This window comes from Drosophila eugracilis, unplaced genomic scaffold, assembly GCF_018153835.1.
Source record: "Drosophila eugracilis isolate 14026-0451.02 unplaced genomic scaffold, ASM1815383v1 contig_440, whole genome shotgun sequence".
In the NCBI taxonomy this organism is placed as follows: Eukaryota; Metazoa; Arthropoda; class Insecta; order Diptera; family Drosophilidae; genus Drosophila; species Drosophila eugracilis.
In genome coordinates this window covers 797,375-819,834 of record NW_024573306.1, presented here as the reverse complement: position 1 = coordinate 819,834, position 22,460 = coordinate 797,375, and the positions used below count along the sequence as shown (strand labels likewise).

General features: G+C 39.5%; 6 protein-coding genes across 6 annotated transcripts in view; 2 read left to right on the top strand and 4 right to left on the bottom strand.

Moving 5' to 3' along the window:
* Positions 1–21: 21 nt before the first annotated feature.
* LOC108117304 (aprataxin-like protein) lies at positions 22–3,426 on the bottom strand. Its single transcript, XM_017229663.2, is given in 6 exon segments — positions 22–1,137; positions 1,139–1,789; positions 1,848–2,036; positions 2,105–2,361; positions 2,860–3,085; positions 3,146–3,426. Coding segments are annotated over 6 exon segments (2,100 nt in total). The 5' UTR covers positions 3,299–3,426; the 3' UTR covers positions 22–513.
* A 290-nt stretch (positions 3,427–3,716) lies between these two features.
* LOC108117204 (chromatin-remodeling ATPase INO80) overlaps positions 3,717–22,460 on the top strand; it is a 34,519-nt gene continuing 15,775 nt past the window's right edge. Inside the window, exons 1-9 of the mRNA XM_017229519.2 lie at positions 3,717–4,087; positions 4,141–4,334; positions 4,458–6,628; positions 6,684–6,824; positions 6,919–7,096; positions 7,158–7,477; positions 7,538–7,799; positions 7,860–8,027; positions 21,964–22,122. Of these exons, the coding sequence (XP_017085008.2) occupies positions 3,808–4,087; positions 4,141–4,334; positions 4,458–6,628; positions 6,684–6,824; positions 6,919–7,096; positions 7,158–7,477; positions 7,538–7,799; positions 7,860–8,027; positions 21,964–22,122 (3,873 nt within the window). The 5' untranslated portion in view covers positions 3,717–3,807. The remainder of the gene's footprint in view (positions 4,088–4,140; positions 4,335–4,457; positions 6,629–6,683; positions 6,825–6,918; positions 7,097–7,157; positions 7,478–7,537; positions 7,800–7,859; positions 8,028–21,963; positions 22,123–22,460) is intronic.
* On the top strand, positions 8,207–9,306 carry LOC108117206. The gene has a single exon (XM_017229521.2). The coding sequence runs from the start codon at positions 8,277–8,279 to the stop codon at positions 9,240–9,242; it is 966 nt and encodes a 321-aa protein (XP_017085010.2). The 5' UTR covers positions 8,207–8,276; the 3' UTR covers positions 9,243–9,306.
* On the bottom strand, positions 11,678–13,501 carry LOC108117208 (putative serine protease K12H4.7). Its single transcript, XM_017229524.2, is given in 6 exon segments — positions 11,678–12,202; positions 12,260–12,407; positions 12,409–12,442; positions 12,501–12,968; positions 13,029–13,210; positions 13,271–13,501. Coding segments are annotated over 6 exon segments (1,458 nt in total). The 5' UTR covers positions 13,493–13,501; the 3' UTR covers positions 11,678–11,798.
* On the bottom strand, positions 14,908–16,693 carry LOC108117209 (putative serine protease K12H4.7). The gene is made up of 5 exons (XM_017229525.2): positions 16,460–16,693; positions 16,181–16,362; positions 15,656–16,123; positions 15,434–15,600; positions 14,908–15,373 (listed from the first exon to the last, which is right to left on the bottom strand). Exons 1-5 carry the CDS (start codon positions 16,685–16,687, stop codon positions 14,976–14,978), a joined length of 1,443 nt encoding a protein of 480 aa, XP_017085014.2. The 5' UTR covers positions 16,688–16,693; the 3' UTR covers positions 14,908–14,975.
* Positions 17,121–19,113, bottom strand: LOC108117205 (putative serine protease K12H4.7). Its single transcript, XM_017229520.2, has 7 exons — positions 18,868–19,113; positions 18,592–18,773; positions 18,300–18,535; positions 18,005–18,236; positions 17,777–17,949; positions 17,429–17,719; positions 17,121–17,373 (listed from the first exon to the last, which is right to left on the bottom strand). Exons 1-7 carry the CDS (start codon positions 19,066–19,068, stop codon positions 17,267–17,269), a joined length of 1,422 nt encoding a protein of 473 aa, XP_017085009.2. The 5' UTR covers positions 19,069–19,113; the 3' UTR covers positions 17,121–17,266.

The following is a 22,460-nucleotide window of genomic DNA, read 5'->3' as shown; positions in this document are numbered from 1 at the left end:
TAAATGAAAATTAAAACAAATTCTGGTGTGCAAAAACCTATTTTTCAACCCCATGAGATGAATCTAAATTTTTATTTCATGCTTATTTAATTTATTAAACCTTTGTAAAATATTTAATAATTTCGATATTGTTTATTATTTATCAATTCGGCTTTCTTAAACTTCTGAATTCAGTCCAATTTGTTTGATAAAATCAAAATATAACATAATTTTCGTAGTTTAAAATGCAATTACAATTTTATATGGATTATTGCATGTTCCATATTTAATTATATTTATTTCTATTCTAGATCTTTTTCTTATTTCTTTTACAAAAATAATTTGGGATATATTTGAATATATAATTCCGCGATATTAACAGTCATAAAATATGTGAAAAGCTGTGAAAGAATGATCGATGATGCCAATTTGGTAAAAGCCTAAATATTTACCATTTTAATATATTTGGTAATGGTAAATCCATTTAAATATTTAATATTTTTAAATAGAATAATTTATCCTGCCTCAACATTTCTAGGAGGCGTTAGCTGGCTTGGAATTGTTAGCAGCTGGAGGTGGAGTCTGAGCCACTTGATTTTGAAGATTGCCACCAGGGGGTTGATTATTTTTGTTTGCTGGTTTTTTGTTACTTCGTTTTTTTTGTTGATTATTACTCGGCCGATTTATCGGATTCGGATTCTGGGTATTTCGATTATCGGTATTTTGATTCGGATTCTGATTTCGATTTGGCTGCTGAGATTTCTTTAAATTCTGTTCTTGTTTAAAGGGCTTCTGCTGATAATTACGATTCGGATTCGGTTGGTTAATAGATGGCATCCCTCTCGGTGTTGTTTCTAGACCAAGGGGCTTACTTGGTCCAGCTCCTATACCAGCAAATGACTGAATTGGGTATTGTAAGGCACCCTGTTGATTTATTGGATGCTGTGCCCGATTCCTATTATATTCCGGATGTCTAAAGTTGTTCTGAAACTGATTGGGTCGAAAGCGTGGACCATTCATGGGGGAAGCCCAACGTCCTTGATGTGGTATAGGTCCACGTGGCTGATAGCTAGTTGGCCGATAATTAAACGCATTGGGTTGCGGCGGATTCAACGATTGGATTTTGAGGGGAGGGGTATTTCGGAAAGGATTGTTCGGGATTCTGCAGATTCATCATGTTGACCGGAGGTCCGTTCATATAGCCGGTATAACCATTATTGGCCTGCTGCTGTCCCTGCTGTTGGTATGGCTTTGGCAAGGGATTCTTTGAGTTTTGATTAGAGATCTGGGTACTGCCAGCTACTGCTTCAGTTTGAGTAGACAATTCTATTGGTTTTACAGCGGCAGGATCCAGCTTGGTCTCATCAATCATTTGTATTATTTTTTCTAGTTTTTTCTTCTGCTCACGCTCGCCTTCATTGAGATGCCAGTGGTGATATAGATGGGCCTTCAGGTCCAGTAGTAGATTAGTGACAAAATCGCACTGATTGCAGTGAAACGGCTTCTGAAATTGCAGCTCCTTGTATCTCTCTTCCGAAATGGGTTCAATGGAGCCCTGTAAACTGAGCATCGTGTGAACGATTTGAAAGGGCATAAACAGTTCCGTATTAAAGCTATTCCAGTGACGTGGACGTTTCATGGCCATAGAATAGAAGTCATCAGAAATCACATGCAAATTAAGGCGGTTCCAAAAAGCGTGGACTTTGAAACCAATGCGAAAGTTACGCGACTCCAGGTGCTCCTGCTTATCGATAATTTGGTTAGCCAACTCCATCATGTGGTCCAACAATGGAAGATGATCTTCACTTAGCTGACAATAAGGCCGATATTATAAATAATTAAAAAACAATATCCTATCACAGACCCACCTGAGTTATGTCTCTCAAGTCCTCCTTAGCCACCACCCGAAAATGAAATTGCGATTTCGGAAAGTCAGCTTTGATGACCACAGCACGATCACTTTCGATGAGGAAGTTCCTCTTGTCATTTAGCTTGCGCTGTAGTTCATTCCGAAAATATTTCTTTTCATCGAACTCCATTTTTCCTTTATCATCCATCTCCATTTTTTTAGATTCACTTGCTTAATCGTGTAAATCACCGAATTATAACCAAGATAAGTTCTGACTTAGCTGTCAAAAGTTAGCCTACAGTGTTGGATCCAGATTGTCAGCTATCGGGAGGAACTGGTTCTCTACAAAGCTTTAGTGGTTCGCTTGGAATCAGAATCGGCGAGGTGCTTCACCAGATGCTCCTTGAGTGTTGGCAAATTTTTAGCTAAAAATTCACACTGATTACAAATTAAGGGCTTGGTCAGCAGTTCGTCTTTCACCGATTTCTGCAGTCGAGTTATGCTATTTTCCTTTTCCAGCTGTGAGCACAATTCTATAAGTATAAATAATGTTTTTTAATATGTAATATTAAAAATGTTTTTAATATTAAGGAAAATATTAGTTTGTTTAAATTAATGTATTCTATAAATGTAAATGTATTAAGAGTATATTGTAAAATACTTTTAGAGTTCAAGTACTGAAGTACTAATATCTCCTATTGGACTACATCTTCAGTCCATTGGCTCAGAATATATATAAAATAATAATGATTGATAATAAATACATGTACAAGTTTACGCAAAATAATTAAAAGGTTTTGTTATAAAAGCTGTAATATTTAAAGAATAAATAACATAATTAAAACCATTATTTTGTTTTTCTTATAAATACTACTTATAATACTAAATCAATACTTATACATACTGAATACAAAATAAAATGTAGTACCTTTTAACATCTTAAATATCTTTTTCTTTTCTTATGATTTCTTATGACTAAATAAATCGTATTACCTCAAGGGTAACAACTTTCTCATTCCGAGAATTCTTACTTTGGTATGGTACAAAAAGCTCGGTGTTGAAGGAATTCCAATGTTTCTTGGTCTTCAGACTTGATGATACAAAATCCCTGGAGATAACATGCAAGTGAAGCCTTTGCATGCTGGGTTCCGCATGGAAACCAACCTTGAAGTTTTCCCAGCAGGCTCCTTTCACCTCCACAATGTTTCTGGCCAAAAGATAAAGCTCCTCCAAGAGCGGTAGATGGCTCCGGTTCAACTAAAAGATCGAAGAAAATATTTATGTGTGTATTTGGTGGCATTCGTAATGATTACCTACGTGAAAGATACTGGGGATATCGGCTAATGGCAAGACTAGATAATGATGCTTCGCCTTCGGATACTTGTCTGCTATAACAACTGCGATTTCTGATGAAATTATCAAATTTTCAGGTTTTAAGATTTCCTTGACTAATCCATTTGACCAAGACATAACAAATTAATGGAATATGAATTACTTCAAAACGTTATTATAAGGTTATGAGTTATTTATTTAATAATTTTCAATTTAAGTTTCAAGTTTTGTTGTTAAATACAAATAAATTAATGACTTTATAACAAAGCAAAATGAAACAGCTGACGGTAGTGTTGGTAAGGACCAAATAGCCTCTTCAGAAAAATACCTTTCGATATATTTATCTTGTGAACTCACTAAAAAAATGATATTACCTCAAATTAAAATATGAAGAGCCGAAATGTGTTTCTAATAATTAATGATTTATCACATGATTTGTATTAAATACAATTTAAGTAATTATTCTAAGGTATATATAGAAGACCCACACCCACTGTAGTCCATCGATTTTTTTTATAGTAGCTGGTTTTTTTCGCCGATCAGGCTACGGTCACACCGTTGTTTACCTTCGCAACAAATAGCACGCCGATTAAATAGCGAAATTACGTGATAAGTTTGCTTGAAAGCTGAATTAAATCGCTGTCACTATGGAAGCCAAGCCAGCGGTGACGCCACAGCCACGTCCCCGTACCATGGCAGAGCCGCTGCACATCCAGCGCTTGGAAGCGGCGCTCAATATGCGTCCCTTCATGGACATGGCCAAGAGAGCATTGCGGAAACCGCTGAGTAGCACCGAGGAAAGTGACGAGGACCAGACGGTCAAGAAAGAACAGGATACACTGGACTCCGATGACTCCTCTACCGTTGGTGTCGTCCGGATGAAACATTCCAAAAGGCGAAAAAATCGTCTGTTGGGCAGCAAGGAGGGTGAGTCAGTATTGGTGCATCTGGGGAATCCCAGCTAAAAACCACGATTTCAGAACGTCAAAGCGTTAAGGCTCAGCTTTATAATTTTAACGATCTGACCAGCGATCGGGAGTGGCTGTACGATCTCCTCCTCAGCGACACGGAAAGCGATGACCCCACCATCACCGAGGATGAGTATGTACAGCAGATGCTGAGAGAGCACGTCCGCGAACAGCGTCAGCGAAAGAACTACTACAAAAAGGCCACAGTGAGTAATGTAGAATCTAACAGAACAGAAGGGTTAACTAAGCTAAAGATATATATAGTTTCTTGTTTTTATATCGATGCCGCAGTACATAACCCATAACTTCTCTATTTAATACCTTTGCAGAACGCCCAATATGCATACTATGGCAGTGGCTTGCTGTCCAACCACGACATCTTTGCCGAGCGTCAGCAGGCTACTGCAGGAGTGCGTAAAAGGCGTCGCCGGACAAAGCAAGAGATCCTCATGGCCCGTTTGGCCGAAGCACAAGCTGGACCAAAGCCACCCAAACAACGAAGGAGGGGTCGCAAGAAGCGAGATATCACAGGATCACCAGAATCTGGTGAAGTACCACCGTCGGAGCTGGGCAAATACTCCTTCGGTGACACACTGCCAACAAACGATGACGAAGACGAAGATGGTGGCGAGGTGGATTATAAAAGAGAGCTGGCCAGTTTGGCTCTGGACTATCCGGAAGAAGAAGAGATCGAGGAGGAGGTGGACGTCGTGGGCGGCACAGAGGGTCAAGTGACAAAAGTCCGACGAAAGCGAAAGAACCCAGCAGCCTTGGCCGCTCGTCGTCGTCGCATCTGGCAAATTATGTCTAAGAAAGAATCCGGCAGACTGCAACGCATCAAGAGTACCAATCACAAGGATATGCTAGCCAATTGCAAGCGGGTGGCTGGCATGTGTGCTAAGGTGGTGCGCCAGCGAGCCATAAACTCCCAAAGAACCATGAAGGAGACGGTGTGGCGTGCCAAGCGACTGACGAGGGAAATGCTCACCTACTGGAAGCGCTATGAGCGCGTGGAGCGGGACCAGCGGCGCAAACTAGAGCGTGAAGCGGAGGAGCAGAGGAAACAGGACGTGGAACTCATTGAAGTAAAGCGACAACAGCGTAAGCTAAATTTCCTGATCACTCAAACCGAACTGTATGCCCACTTCATGTCCAAGAAGCTCGGTCAGGGCAGCGAAGAGGATCAACTACGCATTCTCAGCCAACTGGATGAGGAGACTAATGCTAAATTATCGGTTCAAGATGACTACGATGCCGGGGAGATGAAGCAGCTCGCTCAGATAAGCGCCGAGGCAGCTATGCAAAGAGATCTAGATAAAACTAAGGCATTCGACGTATTCATAAAGAAAAAAGAAGAAGAGGAGAAGGAAAAAGAACTGGAAGAGGAGGAGGAGGATAAAAAACCAGAGCCACGACCTGAAATGAAAGACCTCCCTCAACCGAAGATGTTCAAGGGAACCCTTAAGGGTTACCAAATCAAGGGCATGACATGGCTGGCTAACATCTACGATCAGGGAATCAGTGGTATTCTGGCAGACGAAATGGGTTTAGGCAAGACTGTGCAATCGATAGCTTTCCTTTGCCACGTCGCCGAGCACTACGGAGTTTGGGGACCCTTTTTGGTAATCTCACCAGCATCCACTCTGCATAATTGGCAGCAGGAAATGTCCAGATTCGTGCCCGACTTTAAAGTTGTGCCATATTGGGGTTCACCTGGAGAACGGAAGATTCTTCGGCAATTTTGGGACCAAAAGCACCTGCACACTCGGGATGCCAGCTTTCATGTGGTAATCACCTCCTATCAGCTGGTGGTCAGCGACTACAAGTATTTCAACCGGATCAAGTGGCAGTACATGGTCTTAGATGAGGCGCAGGCCATCAAAAGCGCTGCCTCACAACGGTGGAAGCTACTTCTAGGCTTCAGCTGTCGGAATCGATTGCTTCTTAGTGGCACTCCCATCCAGAACAGCATGGCAGAGCTTTGGGCACTGTTGCATTTCATCATGCCGACGTTGTTTGACTCCCATGATGAGTTCAACGAGTGGTTCTCCAAGGACATTGAATCGCATGCTGAAAATAAAACGGGAATCGATGAGAAACAAATATCCAGACTACACATGATCCTGAAACCCTTTATGTTGCGGCGCATTAAGAAGGATGTAGAGAATGAGCTGTCGGACAAGATCGAAATTATGGTCTACTGTCCACTGACCATTCGCCAGAAGTTGCTCTACAGAGCGCTGAAGCAAAAAATTAACATTGAGGATCTTCTGCATTTAACTAGTTCCACTACCACTGCATCATCGTCTTCGGCTTCTAATCTGATGAATCTGGTCATGCAGTTCCGCAAGGTATGCAATCATCCAGAACTCTTTGAACGACGAGATGCTAGAAGTCCGTTTTTCATGCGATGTGCGGAATATACGATTCCCAGACTGGTTTACGAGAATGGACTTCTTCACAGATTGTTGCCTAGTCGGAAACATTTGCTGTACAACAGGTGGGTACGTTTTTTATAAAGTTTATTCATTTACTTATATTCTTATTAATTACAGGTTTAATATCTTTAAATCGGAATACATGCAAAGATCGCTTTTTAACGATCTGAACGTGGATAGTTGCTTTGGATTTACCCGCCTATGTGATTTATCAGTGGGAGATATGGTTGATGTGACTCTAAATGGAATTATTGATTTGTGAGTATGATTTGCAATAAAAGTGTATCTTATTCCATAAAAGTGTTCCCTTGTAATCTAATCATACAATAATTAAATTCCGTTTCTTCCCCAGTCTTTTACATTACCAAAGAGTATTGGAAAAATACCCGCTTGTAGCCTACCGCCGCTTTTGGTGGAAAAAACAGCCTGACAGTAGATATCAACTATTAGAGCCGATGTTAGAAAACAAACTTGTCCTAGACTATATGTCTGAAAAATGTGTTCTTAGGAACTTCATCTTCACAGCTATGGTAAATGAAGTTAAAACATTTAATATCTTATATTAAAAGAGTTTTTATTTTATCTTAATAGACCGCTAACGAAAGCAGCGTTTACGCTTTTGGCGATTATTTCACATACAATATGCAGGAAACTATTGAGCATCGTGTGATTCGATCAAAGATTCTCATGATCGAAGAGATGGAGGAGGTGTCCAATATGGAAATAGAATCCGTGGAAGTTCAAACTAAATCAAATGCTAAAAATGATGTTAAAATGACAACGTTGCTTCTGCTGCCAGAGTTTCCATATCGCCCTCGAAAACCCAGAAGTTATAAATGCGCACCGCTCTCTATGCCGCGACTTCTTTACGGTTTGGGTCAGAAAGTGCAGGCGGTTGATAGGCGTTTATAGTAAGTTTTAAAAAATTGCTCTTTAATTTAAAATAATTTGATTTATATTTACTATTACAGTTGTGAGAGTCGTTCTGCTGCCTGGGCACAGATTCGTCACAATCAATGCGAGAACAGCCAGGGCAGGGAGCTCGTCTCGGAAAGTTTGGCCTTGTGTAAGCCTCATAGTGGATGGTCTTCTATCGTGGTACCTGACAAGGAGACGCTGATCACTGATGCCGGTAAACTATTTGTCCTAGACACCCTGCTCACTCGTCTTAAGGCAAATGGCCACCGAGTTCTGATCTACTCGCAGATGACCAAAATGATTGACCTGTTGGAGGTGAGTTTAATGCCTTCTCAATCTCATAATCTCTTTAACTTTATTTTATAATGCTCCTAGGAGTACATGTGGCACCGAAAACATCGCTATATGCGATTGGATGGCTCAAGCAAGATTTCAGCTCGTCGCGATATGGTGGCTGATTTTCAGACTAGAGCCGATATTTTCGTTTTCCTATTGTCTACCAGAGCTGGTGGTCTGGGAATCAACTTAACAGCCGCTGATACGGTGAGTTCACAATATTATTACAATTTATTTTTATAGTCACCGATATATCATATGAAGTCCTTAAAAGCCCTTTATGAATAGATACTTTTAACCCCTTTGTTGGTATTTTTCAATAAAAACTGGGTTTGCATAGATAGCCTTTCCAAAACTTTCTAACACTAAGCTCTTAAAACATTTCGAGGAGAAAACAAAACCACATCCACCTAAAACCAATTTTTTTGAGTGCTCAAAATTCATAGTTTTTGAAAAATGTCTCATACGCGCTACTTAGACCCCATGGACAAGGTGATGACCACGAATCTTACCAATCTAAAAGCTAGCTTTAGTCCTTATCAACCAAGGCCAACATTAATCCGTAGCGATTCCCCTAAATTGGAAAATGATAAGCGCAATGGATTGGATTTGCTGCTGCCGGATGAAAAATTGTCAGTGACTGTAAAGCGAGTGCAATGGGCTCCAATGTATGGAGAAAGCTACCCGAGTGAGTCAACCCATTACATCAGCCCGTTGAGCTCCAAACAGATCCGATTTGATCAGGAAACACCAGAAGAGCAGAGACTGGCAAACGAACTCAGACTGGCGGTTCATCGCGGAGGGGGTTCTATTGATCCCGAAAAGAATTTCGAGCTAAGGACTCGACTGTCGCCTTTGCAATTGCCCTATAGTCGTGTCCAGCGAATCCTGAAGGAGTGCGAGTTGAGCGAGAGGAATCAGAACACCTATAGCCTGCCTATGGACTATGGACGTCAATTGGTTGCTATGGTATGCAAGGTTAGGACTGATAATCTCAGCGATCTTAAGCTGCGTTTGGCCAACTTACTGAGGAAAACCAAATCACGTTTTTTTAATCGTCATTTATTCACTGAGACTGGATTGATTGAAGCCACTTCGCCAAGCAAATCACATTTGAATTTCGAGGACTTCAATCATACATTACGAACGGATGCATTGTGGTGCAAGGCCACCGATAGTGCGATTACCGACTTGGTTAAAGGCACAGTTTTGTTTAAATGTCGTCCCCATGAGCTGAGAGAGGTTACTGAAAAACTAAGGCAGTGCAGCTATAAGATTAATCAAACGGAATTGGGGCACTGTCCAAACAAGCCGCTGGTGGATTTAACCGGTAGGCAAATGTCGCGTTACCAAGAGTTTTGTAAAAATCTTTTGATGGACGAAGATATCGTAAAGATCTACGATAATGTGCGTGTTCAATAGCTCAAATCTGTCTCAAATTCCAAGTCAACTAAATTATTGAAAGTAAAAGTGAAAGTAAAAATCATTCAATTTCCTTGTCAATTTTAATATTTTTACCCTTATATAAATTCATACCCGATTTTGGGAAAGTGTAATTATATTACTAGTGTTTAAATACGGTTTATAAAACCACTTTACCATAATAGTTTTCACAAATATTATATGAGCTTGAAACTTTAATTGGTTGTGCCTTGAGTAGGTACTTGAACAGTAAATATTTGCAAATAGTCTACAAATCAGTCTGCCTTATTAATTCAAACTAGCTGATTGTCTTGTTTTGTATAAATTTTCCATTTACTTTTTTAAAATTAGTTTAATTATATATTATTCCAAGATAGCTATATATGTAAGTTATAAAGCATTCGCCTTTAATTTTAAAATTTATATACAGCTTTTTGACAATGACACACCATTATAGAAGAGAGTTTTTTTTGTCATTGAACCGGCGGAAAAACCCTGTGTGGCTCTTGTATCCATTTGCTAAACTACTTGTTCATGCACCGCGGCAGTCAAGGTTGAATCTGGAGCCCGGGGTGGTGAAGGGTTTGGGATGCGGATGGGGATGAGCTGGGAGTGAGTGGCGGCAGACCATGATTTACTCGTGTGATCTTTATCGTCGCGTAACAATGAGGCCCACCAATTCGAATCCAGCGACCACGTAGAAGAATTCTCAGCCGAAAAGGATACAATATCGAACAGAATCTTTGCATGTTTCTCCCCCAGCACTTCTTGTTCGATATTAGTGGTTCTGGTCGATCTTTTCTTTGGTTATGGGTTGGGAGTTCTGTTCTGGTGCTTCGTGTGAACATTTTCGCCTGGTTCCTAAATCATTTTGTCACCCGTTTTGATTTGTTATTTGTGCACCCTGGCCAAGAATAATTTGGTTTTCAGCTCGTTTTATAGCCAGGTTCTCAGGCTCAGCAGTTTTGTTGGTTGGATCGCTCTTCCCGCTTCTCACTTGCTCAGGTTTATGTCTTGAGTTGACTAATTCGATGTTGGTATTTCAGCTGGCTGATTGTTCGCCATCAGCGGATCGTCGAAGGCGGCTTCAAAGACCTTTTATAATTTATCGTGGGAAGGGGCAGATCCAGCACGATGACTCAGAGTCATCCTTTTTCTCATTTTTAGATTTTTTAGTACAAAAATACAAACTTTCAGATGTTATTTAAAAATTTAGATAACTTTTAAATTTATTTAGATTATATTTAAATATAGTTTAACTGCCGAAACTGTATAAAGAAATAAATATCTTCCATTAATACCTTTCCCTTAAACTAAAACCAAGAATTTTACAACTTCCTCTCAAGCAGCAGAAAAAAAATACATATTTCAAACATTAACCAATTTCCACAAGCCTTTGAATTATGGCAAGAATTTTTATTTCTTTTTCGATATAATTTCTCAAACACCATCGTCTTTCTTTGTCTTGAGGCCTTTCAGCAAGAACAAAAGTATTTCCCGTTCATGTCTTTGGCGCATACCGAAATAATTTGACCAAAAACTCAACACTTTGGCATTTCTTCGCCCTCCTTCCCCAATCGTCTTACCAAGACCCCAAATGCCTAAAAAGAATCTCAAAAAGAGGAAGAGTAAACAGTACCAGTTACATTTTAAATGATACAAGGTCCACGATTTAATTGTATTTAATGCTATTTATAAGCAAATTGTATTGTTGAAAACAAGTTCGTTTGGGACTTGTTAAATGGTTCTGCTGCCTGGGTCTTTATAATGCGTGACTCGATTCGGTTTCGACTCACAAGATTTATGACATTTTATAAAGCAATGCAAAGTCGTCTTTAAGTAGCCGGCTGTCTATCGATCTTGATATGCCCAGCACGTTTCTGGATTTAGTGCAATTCATTGGGTGTAGAACTGTCGGCCCTTCCTGCACATACCACCTTACCTGGCTTTTTTTCGGGACTGTCTATGTCCGTGATGGACTGTCGGAGTGGTCACACCTTCTCAAACATTTTGATGGATTTGTGAGCTACATAAATCTTCAGTTTTTATTGTATCATATTTGCAAATCTCTGGAGCTTGAAAGTAAAATGAATTCATTTGATCTGTTTTGACTGTTCTTTGAATGTTCTTTCTCAGCAGTTTCAAGTTTTGAGATCTTGACATTCTATGAGCAATTTGTTAGACTACTACTTATATTCGATGATTAAAATAGTAACCAACTTGAGGTATCTTATAATTGAGCAAAGGACAAGTGGCTTCTTCAGGTCTGTAGGTCTGTATGTAAGTCTTATTGCAAATCAATATGAATAAGTACATTTGCCTTAAAAACATATACATTTAATTAAAAGACTAAAATTTTCATTTGTTTCCTTTGACCTAATTCATTTGGTATCTTATCTGTAAACGAATTTACCATCATTGCAATAGACTTTCTATTTATGTTAAATATTCGGTTTATTAAGCCCAAACGTTGGCGATTAAATAGTTATACATATAAAAACAAATACAAAAATTAAATAATTTAAAAACATTAAAAAGAATTCTTCAATTGAGATCTTAGTCCTCCAGCCATTGGGCCACCAGCTTGATCAGCTTTTCCTTTGAGGCCACCAGCTCGGCACTATCGGTGGCACTGATAGATCCAGTGTCGGGGCAATGAGAGGCATAAGGGATAATGGTGGCTCCTTGGGCAACTCCAGCTCCCACGGCACTCCAGCCATCAAGACCTCCCTGCACGAAGTAGATATTGGTGGCGTTAACGTTCAGACCTCCAAATGCTTTGTTCGTTGCCCGGATCTTAGAGTGAATGCCAGCCGAGTCGTAGTCGGAGCCAAAGACTCCCTCGCAAGTGTCTTCGTACAGAGTTGCCGGGAAAGTGGATCCAAAAGGTTGGCTACTGCTGCCCGAAGACTGGAACCATCCAAACTCGCTGCAGGTCTGGAAAATCCAAGGCAAGTCGCCTAAAGAGGGTACATTTTTAGCACGGATTCAAGATGCCATCAGTTAAAATCACTTACTATCTTCGTAGTTCTCCTTGGACCATTCGTAGTAGTCCACAGCTCCCTTGAATGTGGTGCTAAGACAAGCTCCAGAGTGCTCATTGATCTTCCAGTTGATGAACTTAGACAAAGCTACAGAATCATCATCACTAAACTCTCGCAAAATCAGAGCAGTATGTGGGAATGTCATATTTCTCGGGTCTGTTGGGAAATATTATATTATAACTTAGTTTTTATAATTTTTATATGGGCCACCTACTTTTGGTACTGAGCAATGCCTGCGAAAATGTTGGCAATAGTGCTGAAGATCTGCCAACGATCCTGTTCGTCGTCAGGGTTAAAGTTGGAGCACAGATTGAGTTCCTTGGCGGCCTGTGTTCCGTTTCCAATATCAAAAAGATTCTCGTAGTAGGCGGTGGCATTATCGATCAAATCGTAACAATATTGTCCCCCAAGGGTAGCATATGACTCTCCAACAATCTTCATGTAGTCCTTGAAGTTAACCTTGGCCAAGAGCGGAGCCGATGAGGCCCAGCTGCCCCTGATGATTTCGGGATAGAGCTTCCTGATCCAGGTGGCCATAGTAGCAGAGTAAGAGCACCCAGATACTACAACCTTGGAATCCTTGTACTTGTCCTCCTTCTTCAAAGTTGCAATCACGTTGATAACATCAGCCAAGGCCTGTTCTACACTTTGGTACTTTTCCAGGTTCTCGGTGGACAGAGGACTAAGGATGATCATTATTATAACCTAATAAAAAATTATGGAAGCATGAGCTTAACTTTACGTTATTGGGATGCTCTCGCCAAAGAAACGATGTTCAGTATAGAGTAGGGAACCATTGTGCTTCTTGGCAATATCCTTCCATAGACCAGAGGTGATGCCACTGGGATCGATAGCCCACTCGCCGCCCAAGTAGATGAAGATGGGAGAGCCATCAACGAAGTACTTATTGTTGATATAGATGCGCTAGGGAATAGAAAATAAATTATATAACGCTAACCATAGGGCTAACGCTCAGGTCCTTACATCAAGCCAGGTGGCATTGTTGCTATCATCGAAGTTGTCCAGCTTTTGGGTGATCCAGCGCTCTTCAACCTTGGCTCTGGCTTTCATTGGCTCAACTGGAGGTCCACGATGCAATTCCCTCAAGGATTTAACAAAGGCATTTTCCTCCGGTTTCTGTTCACCCAAACTGGCTGCTATAGCCAGAGGTGCCAATAAAGCGAGTACTACTAGGGTATACTTCATATTGTTGGATAGTTCACAAGTTAGCGAATGATTTTCCACCATCGGTGGCCGACTATTTATTGGAAAATATTCGCTACTTGCCGGTGCATCAGCCTTAGATAGGGTCTTTTGGCACTTTATTGCAATGCAAACAAATATCGGAAAATATATAGCACTGATAAAGTCGAGGGTTCTTTGTCAATATCTCGCCTTGCATCACGTTATTTCAGCCTAGGTTCATTAGAATGCCTTTGGTCTTCCAAAAAGACAAAGAACTTGTACAATTCTTCGATAAGTTCTTATATGATAAGTTCTTATAAAATAGATATTCTTCAAAGGAAAGGTATGCCCTTTGTTAAATTTGAATTCTTTTGAACTCACAGGAAACTTTATATAAATTAAATGTTATTTCCGTTTTACAATCATTAAGTAGTCAAATTTGCATTAGGTAGTTAAATTTGCATCAATTTCGTATTAAATAATTGCCCTATAATAACGCATGTAACGCATCGTACACGTGCCATGAACTCACCCACTCTTGTCAATTTAATCCCACATAAGCAAACGTGACAATTTATTGGTCATTGTTTTGTTACCAAATATTTACTTTCTTAGGTTCCTTGGTCAATAAGCCGGCTCTTATCATGATGTAAGAACGAAGAACGTAACAAAATTAGATTCTCTATCGTTTGCCATATCAAGTGTGTAAGAACAAAAAAACGAGGTATATTCTCTATTAGTTGTCCTATCAAGTACAGTAAACCTTTTTTAAGTTTGTTTAATTTACTTTAAAAAGAGTAATATTGAGTTATTTTTAAATATTTGAAAAACAAAGAATTTATATGTTGTGAACTTTTATTTGTTTTTAATTCTTATATAGAGAGTATCTATATAGATAAATAATTCAAGGGGCTTTAACAATACGGCGAACATATACAATATTCTTTAAAATATTATTCATTTTATTTGTAATAATAGCTTGAATCCGATCTCCCTTTTTAGTACTTTTCCGCTTTAATTTGCTTTGAGTTCCAACTGGTTTTATCTACCAGTACATTTTATAGCATACTTTTTGGCGACATCTATTAGAAAAGCTGCTTTTGCTTGTCCTTTTATTACTTTCGTTAAAGTTTAATAATAATATATAAAAATTGATAGTATTGGTATTTTCTATTAAAAGCTTAATCTTACACTTTAAAATACGAAAAAAAATATTCATTTTTGTGCTGATTAAAATTAAACCCATTTTTAAACTTAAATCCTTAAAATGAGATTAATATTCTTTTTATATCTTAGACAACTTTTTATCTTGAAAGGACTTTTGGTAGAAATACAAAAGCCTTTAATATATTGTTGAAAATAATTAATAAATAATTATTTCGGTTAGCGTTTAATACGAAATGTAAAATTTATGAATATTGCATACAAAACACATTTTTTTTGAGTTTTTGACTCATTTATTATATTAAATAATATCAAATATGAACAACTTTTGGTTAGCAACTTAAGCCAACCACTGGCGAACCAATTCAGCAAGTTTTTCCTTGGAGGCACGCATTTCAGCGGAGTCCGTGGCTCTAATTGATCCGAAATCGGAACAATGCGAGGCATTGGCAATAAGAGTTGCTCCCTGCTCCACTCCGTGACCCATGGGATTCCATGGATCTAGAGCTCCGTGGGTCATGTAGACATTCTCCACTCCAGGCTCCATGCCACCAAAGTACTCGTTGGTCTGGGCTGCATTGTTGTTGATCTGTTCATTTCCATAATGGGAACTGAAGACATCGCCGCAAAGGGTTGTGTAGAGAGTGGCAGGGAATTTGGTGCCGAATGGTTGATTCCTGGAGCCAGAACTCTGGTACCATCCGTACTCATTGCAAGTCTGATAGTACCAAGGACGACCTAAAAGTCAAGAAAGGAAGGTTATGGTTTTGTTGTGGGATTGCAGAACTTGTCACATACTAGCTCCAAAGTTTTCCACTCCCCACAGATAATACTCAACAGTGCTGGAATAGGACGGATCAATACAGGTGGGCATTCCCCAGGCCCAGTAAACAAAGTTAGAAATAGCCGTGGCATCATCGCGGAAGCTCAATAGATAGTCGCAGTAGTACTCAATATCGCCGGAGCTGTAATGTTCGTATTATAAAGTAGCAAACCATATCTTGGTCATAAAATCCCTACCTTTGGTATTGCGCCACGCCAGCAAACACATTTGAGATACTACTGAACAGAGACCACAAATCAAGATCGTTCTGATCGTCGAAACTATTGCACAGACGCAGCATGGCCCTGGCTTCAGCTCCACGCTTGTTGGCAAACAGAGACTCCAACTCCGCGATTCCGTTCTCAATCCTGTTGTAGCACTGCTGTCCTCCCAACTGAAGGAAAGCCTGTCCCACCACTTCCTTGTACTCGGTGAAATCAACCTTGGCCAGAAGAGGAGCACTGGAGGCCCAGCCACCGACGATCAATTCAGGATACAGACGCTTGAACCACACGACCATGGTAGCGGAGTAGGAACCTCCAGCCAGGATTACCTTGGAGTTGGCCAGCTGGGAATTCTCCGCCTTGAAGGTCTCAATGAATTTGGCCACATCAGCCAAAGCTTGCTTTACATCCAGATACTTAAGGTTTTCCGTGGACATGGTACTAAAACATAATTATTAACTATGACTATAGCTATATTATTGATTAAATATGACTTACGAAGTGGGTATACTTTGACCATAGTAACGATGTTCGGTGTAGACAAGAACACCCTTGTGTTCCGAGGCCATATCATACCAATGACCAGCGCTGACCATGCTCTGCTCGATCTCCCATTCGCCACCCAAGTAAATGAAAATGGGACTTCCCTCAGTTAGGAACTCATCGTTAACCAAATAACGCTGGAAAAGTACACAATTGAAGTATCATTGTATCTTATCTTAGTTTGAAGTGTTTAAAAAAGTAATTGCAAAATTATTAAGAGAATAATCTACCTACCATTTGATATGTTTCCGTGTTGCTCTCGTCAAAGTTATCCAATTTCTGGGTGATCCATTTCTCCTCAACATTGACGCGCTTGGTCATCACCTGCTTAGGTGGTCCACGGTTCAGGTTATTAAGGGTCTTGACCAAAACTGGCACATCCTTAATTTTCGGAATGTCCAAGGCATGGACAAGTCCTAGAGCCAAGACAACGGCAAGGCAGACCAAACGGAGAGCAGCCATTTTCACAAATGAACCAACTATTGGGTGCGATTTAGGTTTTTAAGTTAACCGTCAATCGTGTCGCGTTCTAAAGTAATTTGCGGCTACGATAAGGATTGTAAATTTCATATATTTGATAAGTGACCAGCGACCATCGGCCAGATATGATAGCCTCCAAAGTTGCGATTAGAAATTCACATTTGCAGCCTATCATAAATCGATCAGAACTTATGTGAATCTTTTGTGGGATTAGTAGGAAATTCCCGTTTATAGCAGGCCAATCAAAATCACAGCTCTGACATGATTACCTAATCAGTGAGATTTTGCCAAAGTCATTGTATAGTAACTGAGCAGTTTTCGTTAAATATTAGTTCAATGCTTCTTATATATTGATAGCTTTTAATGCAATAGGGAGATATCTCCATATAAAATGAGTGTAAAATAAAAGTATAAATTTGTAGGTACTAATACGTTTTTATTTAGTTAGAATCTTATCTTAACTCGATTAGATTCATTTATCAGAGGTGTTTGTAGGCTGGTTCATATGTTTTCATTTAATTTTAGATTGGGATTTTTATTTGGCGGTCACGTTGACTTCGATTATTTAACCCATTCGCGAACGAGCTCGGCGATGCGTTCCTTTGAGGCCTTCATTTCAGCAGTGTCACTGGAGCTGATTGAATTGAAGTCCTTGCAATGGGCATATTCTGCAGGATCATGTCATTAGTATCCAGTTCATAGATTATTCTGCTCTTAACTCACCTGGAATGATGGTGGCCTGATCCGTATCCTGAATTCCCATTGCTCTCCAGGGATCCAACTGACCATGGGTTAGATAGACATTTTCCACGCCAGGAGACAGTCCACCAAAATACTGGTTGGTGATACTCACTTGGTTGGTAATAAACTCATTGCTGTACTGAGAGCCATATAAATCGGCACACATGGTCGTGTAATATGTGACAGGGAACTTGGTGCCAAAAGGCTGGGCACTAGAGCCGGAAGTCTGGTACCAACCATACTCATTGCAGGTCTGGAAAATCCATTGGCGCACTGTAATCCACATTATATTAGTTTTCGACTTTAAATTACTTTTATGTATTAACTTACTAATATTGCCATTGTAAGTAGTGTCCAGGAGCACTGAAGTAATACCATCATAGCTCAGATCGTAGCACTTTCCACCACTCTCCTCGAACTCATCCAACAGATAGCCGGCAACGCCATTAAGATCATTCGATCCAGCCATAATCTTTTGGCAAACGCTCTCGATTTGACCAGCACTAAAATTGAGTTAATAATTATTATTAAACCCAAAATGTTTAACTTTTTACTCACTTGTGAGTCTGAACTACGCCCGCGAAGATATCGGAGATCTCGCTGAACAAAGTCCACACGTCCAAATCGCTGTAGACATCGAAGGGTTCGCAGAGCTTAAGCAGGGCCTTGACCTCAGCTCCTCGTTTGGTGGCTATCATGCTCTCCATCTCGGCTATGCCGTTCTCAATCCGGTTATAGCAGGCAGAGCCACCCATCTGTTCAATGGATTGGCCAGTCACTTCCTTGTATTCTATTGAAATAAAATATTTTTTAAATAATATACCTTATATAAGAGATTACCATAAAAACTCACCCACAAAGTTAACCTTGGCAAAGAGCGGAGCACTAGAAGCCCAACCTCCAACTACTAGGTCAGGATAGAGCTTCTTAAACCAAGTCACCATTGTGGCGGAGTAGGAACCACCCACAATAACGACCTTGGACTCGGACAGACCTTGATGAGTTTGCTTGATGGTATTGATGAAATGAGCCAGATCAGCCAAGGATTGGTTCACACTCAGATACTTGATGTTTTCATTGGAAAGATCACTGAAAAGGAAAATATTTACTTAAAGGTCTCTTTCTTGTACTTAGGAAGTACTCACGGCAAGGGTTTGCTTTGTCCATAGTAGCGGTGCTCGGTGTAGGCCAAAAGGGCATTGTGCTCCTTGGCCATGTCGTAAATGTGACCACCAGTTATGGCACCAGAAGAAATCGCCCATTCTCCTCCAAGATAAATAAATAGTGGGGCACCAGACTGATAGAGAGCATCGTTGAGCATATAACGCTGAAAAGAGGTTAATCAAATAGTAGATGATTAATCCAAAAACCCATAATCCACATTTTCGTCCAAAGAAATTATATAAGTATTCTGTATATACCATTTGCCATGTACGCGTCTCTGCCGAATCGAAATGATCCAATTTCTGTTCAATCCAAAGGGTCTGGACTACATCCGCTCGGTTCTGATTAGAAGGCAGTGGTGGCTCTTCATGGATCCTTTTGAAGGTCCTCTCAAAAATACTACCATGACTTTGGCCCAAGGCCAATAAGGCCAAAGAAATTCCTAGCCAAAACTTCATCGTCGATCGCAGAGTGTTGGAATAAGACTGATCAAACTTTAACGGCTTATTTGCCAGCTAATTCACTTGCTTTAGCTCAAAGCAAAATCTTATCGCCAACGTAGAACTTAATTAGCTGGTTTAAAGTCAGTAAATAATATTGTCAAACTGGGTTAAATAGATTGTTGGTAGGCTAAAAGCCGTGCGGCGTCTTATCGAGTGGTATTGTGGTCGCAACGACTGTTTCGATTATCAGCCATTGGGTTTCACTCACTCAATTTAAGGGTACTTGACTTGAGGTAATAGAGTTAAGTGATAAAGGTTGTACAAGGTGTAGTACAATTACTAACTAGTGTTTGATTATACTCTAAGAAAGGGCGTTACCAACTTATGAAACAGTTTGTTAATTTCTTTATTTATTAATAAAATTAACTGGTTTTGACTTTGGTTTTCGCTTGTAGTTTTTGCACCTCAAAATCAATGTCCATTCTTAACATTTTTATAGAAGGCTTTTCATTCTCCGTCGACGCCTGTAGATCCTCGCTGTGAGTTGCACCTTAACAAGTTAGAATAGGTTAGTAATTTATTAAATAATCAACCTAATCACCTTTTAAAGCATAAGTCCGATTGTGTTTTCTCACTTTTATAGCTGACCAGGCATCCAGTTCTGGTTGGGTTAAAAAGATTCGGTGGTAGTATTCATTACTTTCCAAGTCTTTAAAATTTATATCAGTGTCTTCCACTTTTCTGTCTGTAAAACAGTTCGAAAACCTATATCCAAAAACATCTTCACACAAATCCGTCCAAAAGTCAAGTGGAATGTAATCAGTGGTTTGAAAGTTTCCAAGTTCACCGCAAGCTTGGTAAAACCAAAGGCGAGCTAAAAGAAGAGTTTTTTGAATGAAATAGTTTAAATAATATTTAGTGCCAACTTGAATCTGTGATATATTCGGTGTCCCGTAGCAGCTCTAAACGGCCAACTGTATCATAACACTTCTTTAAACTCCCTTGCATTCTCTTGTTAAGGTAAGAGAAAAATGAGAATTTTGAAATGTAATTGCAAGCTCTTTGAATTCCCTCTCCACTATAAGAAAAATGGTTTTAATTCATAATTTATTTTCCTCTCATTTACTTACCTTCTATACTGCACTAATGTGCCGAAGGTTTTGGTTAATCTTTGAAATAAATTATTTGTATGAACATTATTTCTAATGTCAAAGCCGCAAATATTCAATTCCACAAGTTTTGAAGTATTATGATTTTTTATATCAGTCTTAAGATTCTTAAAACCTTGGGCTATGTTATCATAACACTGCTTGCCACCAATTTTTTTAATTAGGTTGAACACTCTTTTGTAGAACTGCCATAATTCTGTTTTAAACTGAAACGGGGCACTGGAGGCCCAGCCTAGGTCAAACAAACTGTGATAGTGTTTGGCAAACCAGGGGACCATAAAACCTGCGTATTCTACACCTACTAGAAATACCTTGGATTCACCAAAATATGTTGTATTTGATTTTAAAAACCGAATTAGTTCAGCCACATCTGCCAGGGCCTGAGGTACTGATAGATATTTTAAGGATTTCAAGTGCAGATCTCTAAAAATGAAAAGATTTATAATTTTCCTTTATAAATACTAATATTTTAACTATTTACGCACTTTGTCGGCCTACTTTCCCCATAGTAACGATGTTCGCTGTGTATCAGATATCCTTCGTATTTCTTAGCCAAGTCGTGAATATAACTGTTGGTCAACATGATATTTGAAAGATTGCTTGAACGCGTTAAAATTGATTCATCTCCACCCATTAAGAAAAATATTGTGCCATTTGGCTTGAAATAATCTTCTTTTACCAAATATCTCTAAAAATGTGTTTGATTTTTAGGAATTTCGGAAGTTATAATAATTATTTTCTTACCATCCGAAAAGTTCTCGAGTCCTTATGAAAGTGATCCAATTTTTGCTCAATCCATCTTATTTCAATGTTTTCGTTTTCGCATTGAATATTAAAAATTAAACAACTTAAATAAAATAAAAAGGGTTTGCATTTATGCATTTCTGTAACTACTGTGAACTAGTAATAAGGGTCATTAGCTTATATACCTTGACTTGATTTTTAATGGAGCATTACAAATACTTAAATTTGCGAAACTAATCAGAACTGTACAAAGAAGGGCAGTGCCTAATTTAAAATAGTGAAATGTCTTTAAGAGTGAAGATGTGTGCTGTTTGATTACTTAAAGTAAAGGAAATTCCTAAGTAAATATTGAATTTCAATAATAAATCATTCTTAAAATATTATGCAAAATAGTGAACCGCCTCTACTTCCAAAACTCTTCTAATGGCAGACTTCCCGTGCGATATTTTCAATTGAATATTTATTCCATTTGATAGATAGATTCTTCAATGGGCCACTTCCTTCTTAGGCTCCTGAGAAGAGCTCAACACGTGTTCCAAATAAAAAGAAAGAAAACATCAATCCCTTGAGCAGTTCGATTTTAATTAGTCCCATCTCAGAGCCGGAAACGCCACTCCCTCCAGACAGCCCTCGAGAGAATTACTGAACACTTGCACACCAAACACGTACCAAGTGCGGCTCAACGGGGGCAACGAAGGGTTAACACCGGTGGCGGGAGTTTTCCTACTCCAGATAATAGACAGGAAAAGCGAAAAATTCGTGACACTACAAAGTGGTTTATTGGGTAGCCGAATTCGTAGAAGAAACTACCAAACATGCAGGCTCAAAATCATCAAAGGAATGGCGAAAGGATGTGCGTGTCCGCATTTGCATACCAATTCAGAAGATTCCATTAGGAAGTTCCTGGTCTTCCCATGTTCTATTAAAATTGCTATAAACATTAAAAACTTAAACCAAAATTTAACTATTATAACCAACTATTTCCTTTAATTTTCAGGTCATCTTTTACGACTCCGACTGGAATCCCACTGTCGATCAACAGGCCATGGACCGAGCCCATCGTTTAGGACAAACCAAACAGGTGACTGTCTACCGACTTATCTGCAAAGGAACCATCGAGGAGAGGATTCTGCAGAGGGCCCGAGAAAAAAGCGAGGTGAGTGATCGATCGGGGAACAGGAAACCCCACCAAAACCAAACCGCAAAACTCTCCAAGTTGCTCGGTTTTCCCTTTGTTACCTCTCGCATATTAGGCACGTGCTTTGTTGGGAATAAAAAACTGAAAACCCTCCTTAAAAAACTCAAGGCATTGTTGCGCCTTTTGGATTTCTGAAAAAGAAGTGCTCAATGCGAAACACGAGCACTTGTAGATGGGATTAAAATGGTTTGGGCTGGTAAACCAACACCGGAAATTAATTATACAATTGGTTAGGCGACATTTTGGTTACGCCTCCTGGCTTCCCTATAAGTTGGAGTAAATACTCCTTTCTACGT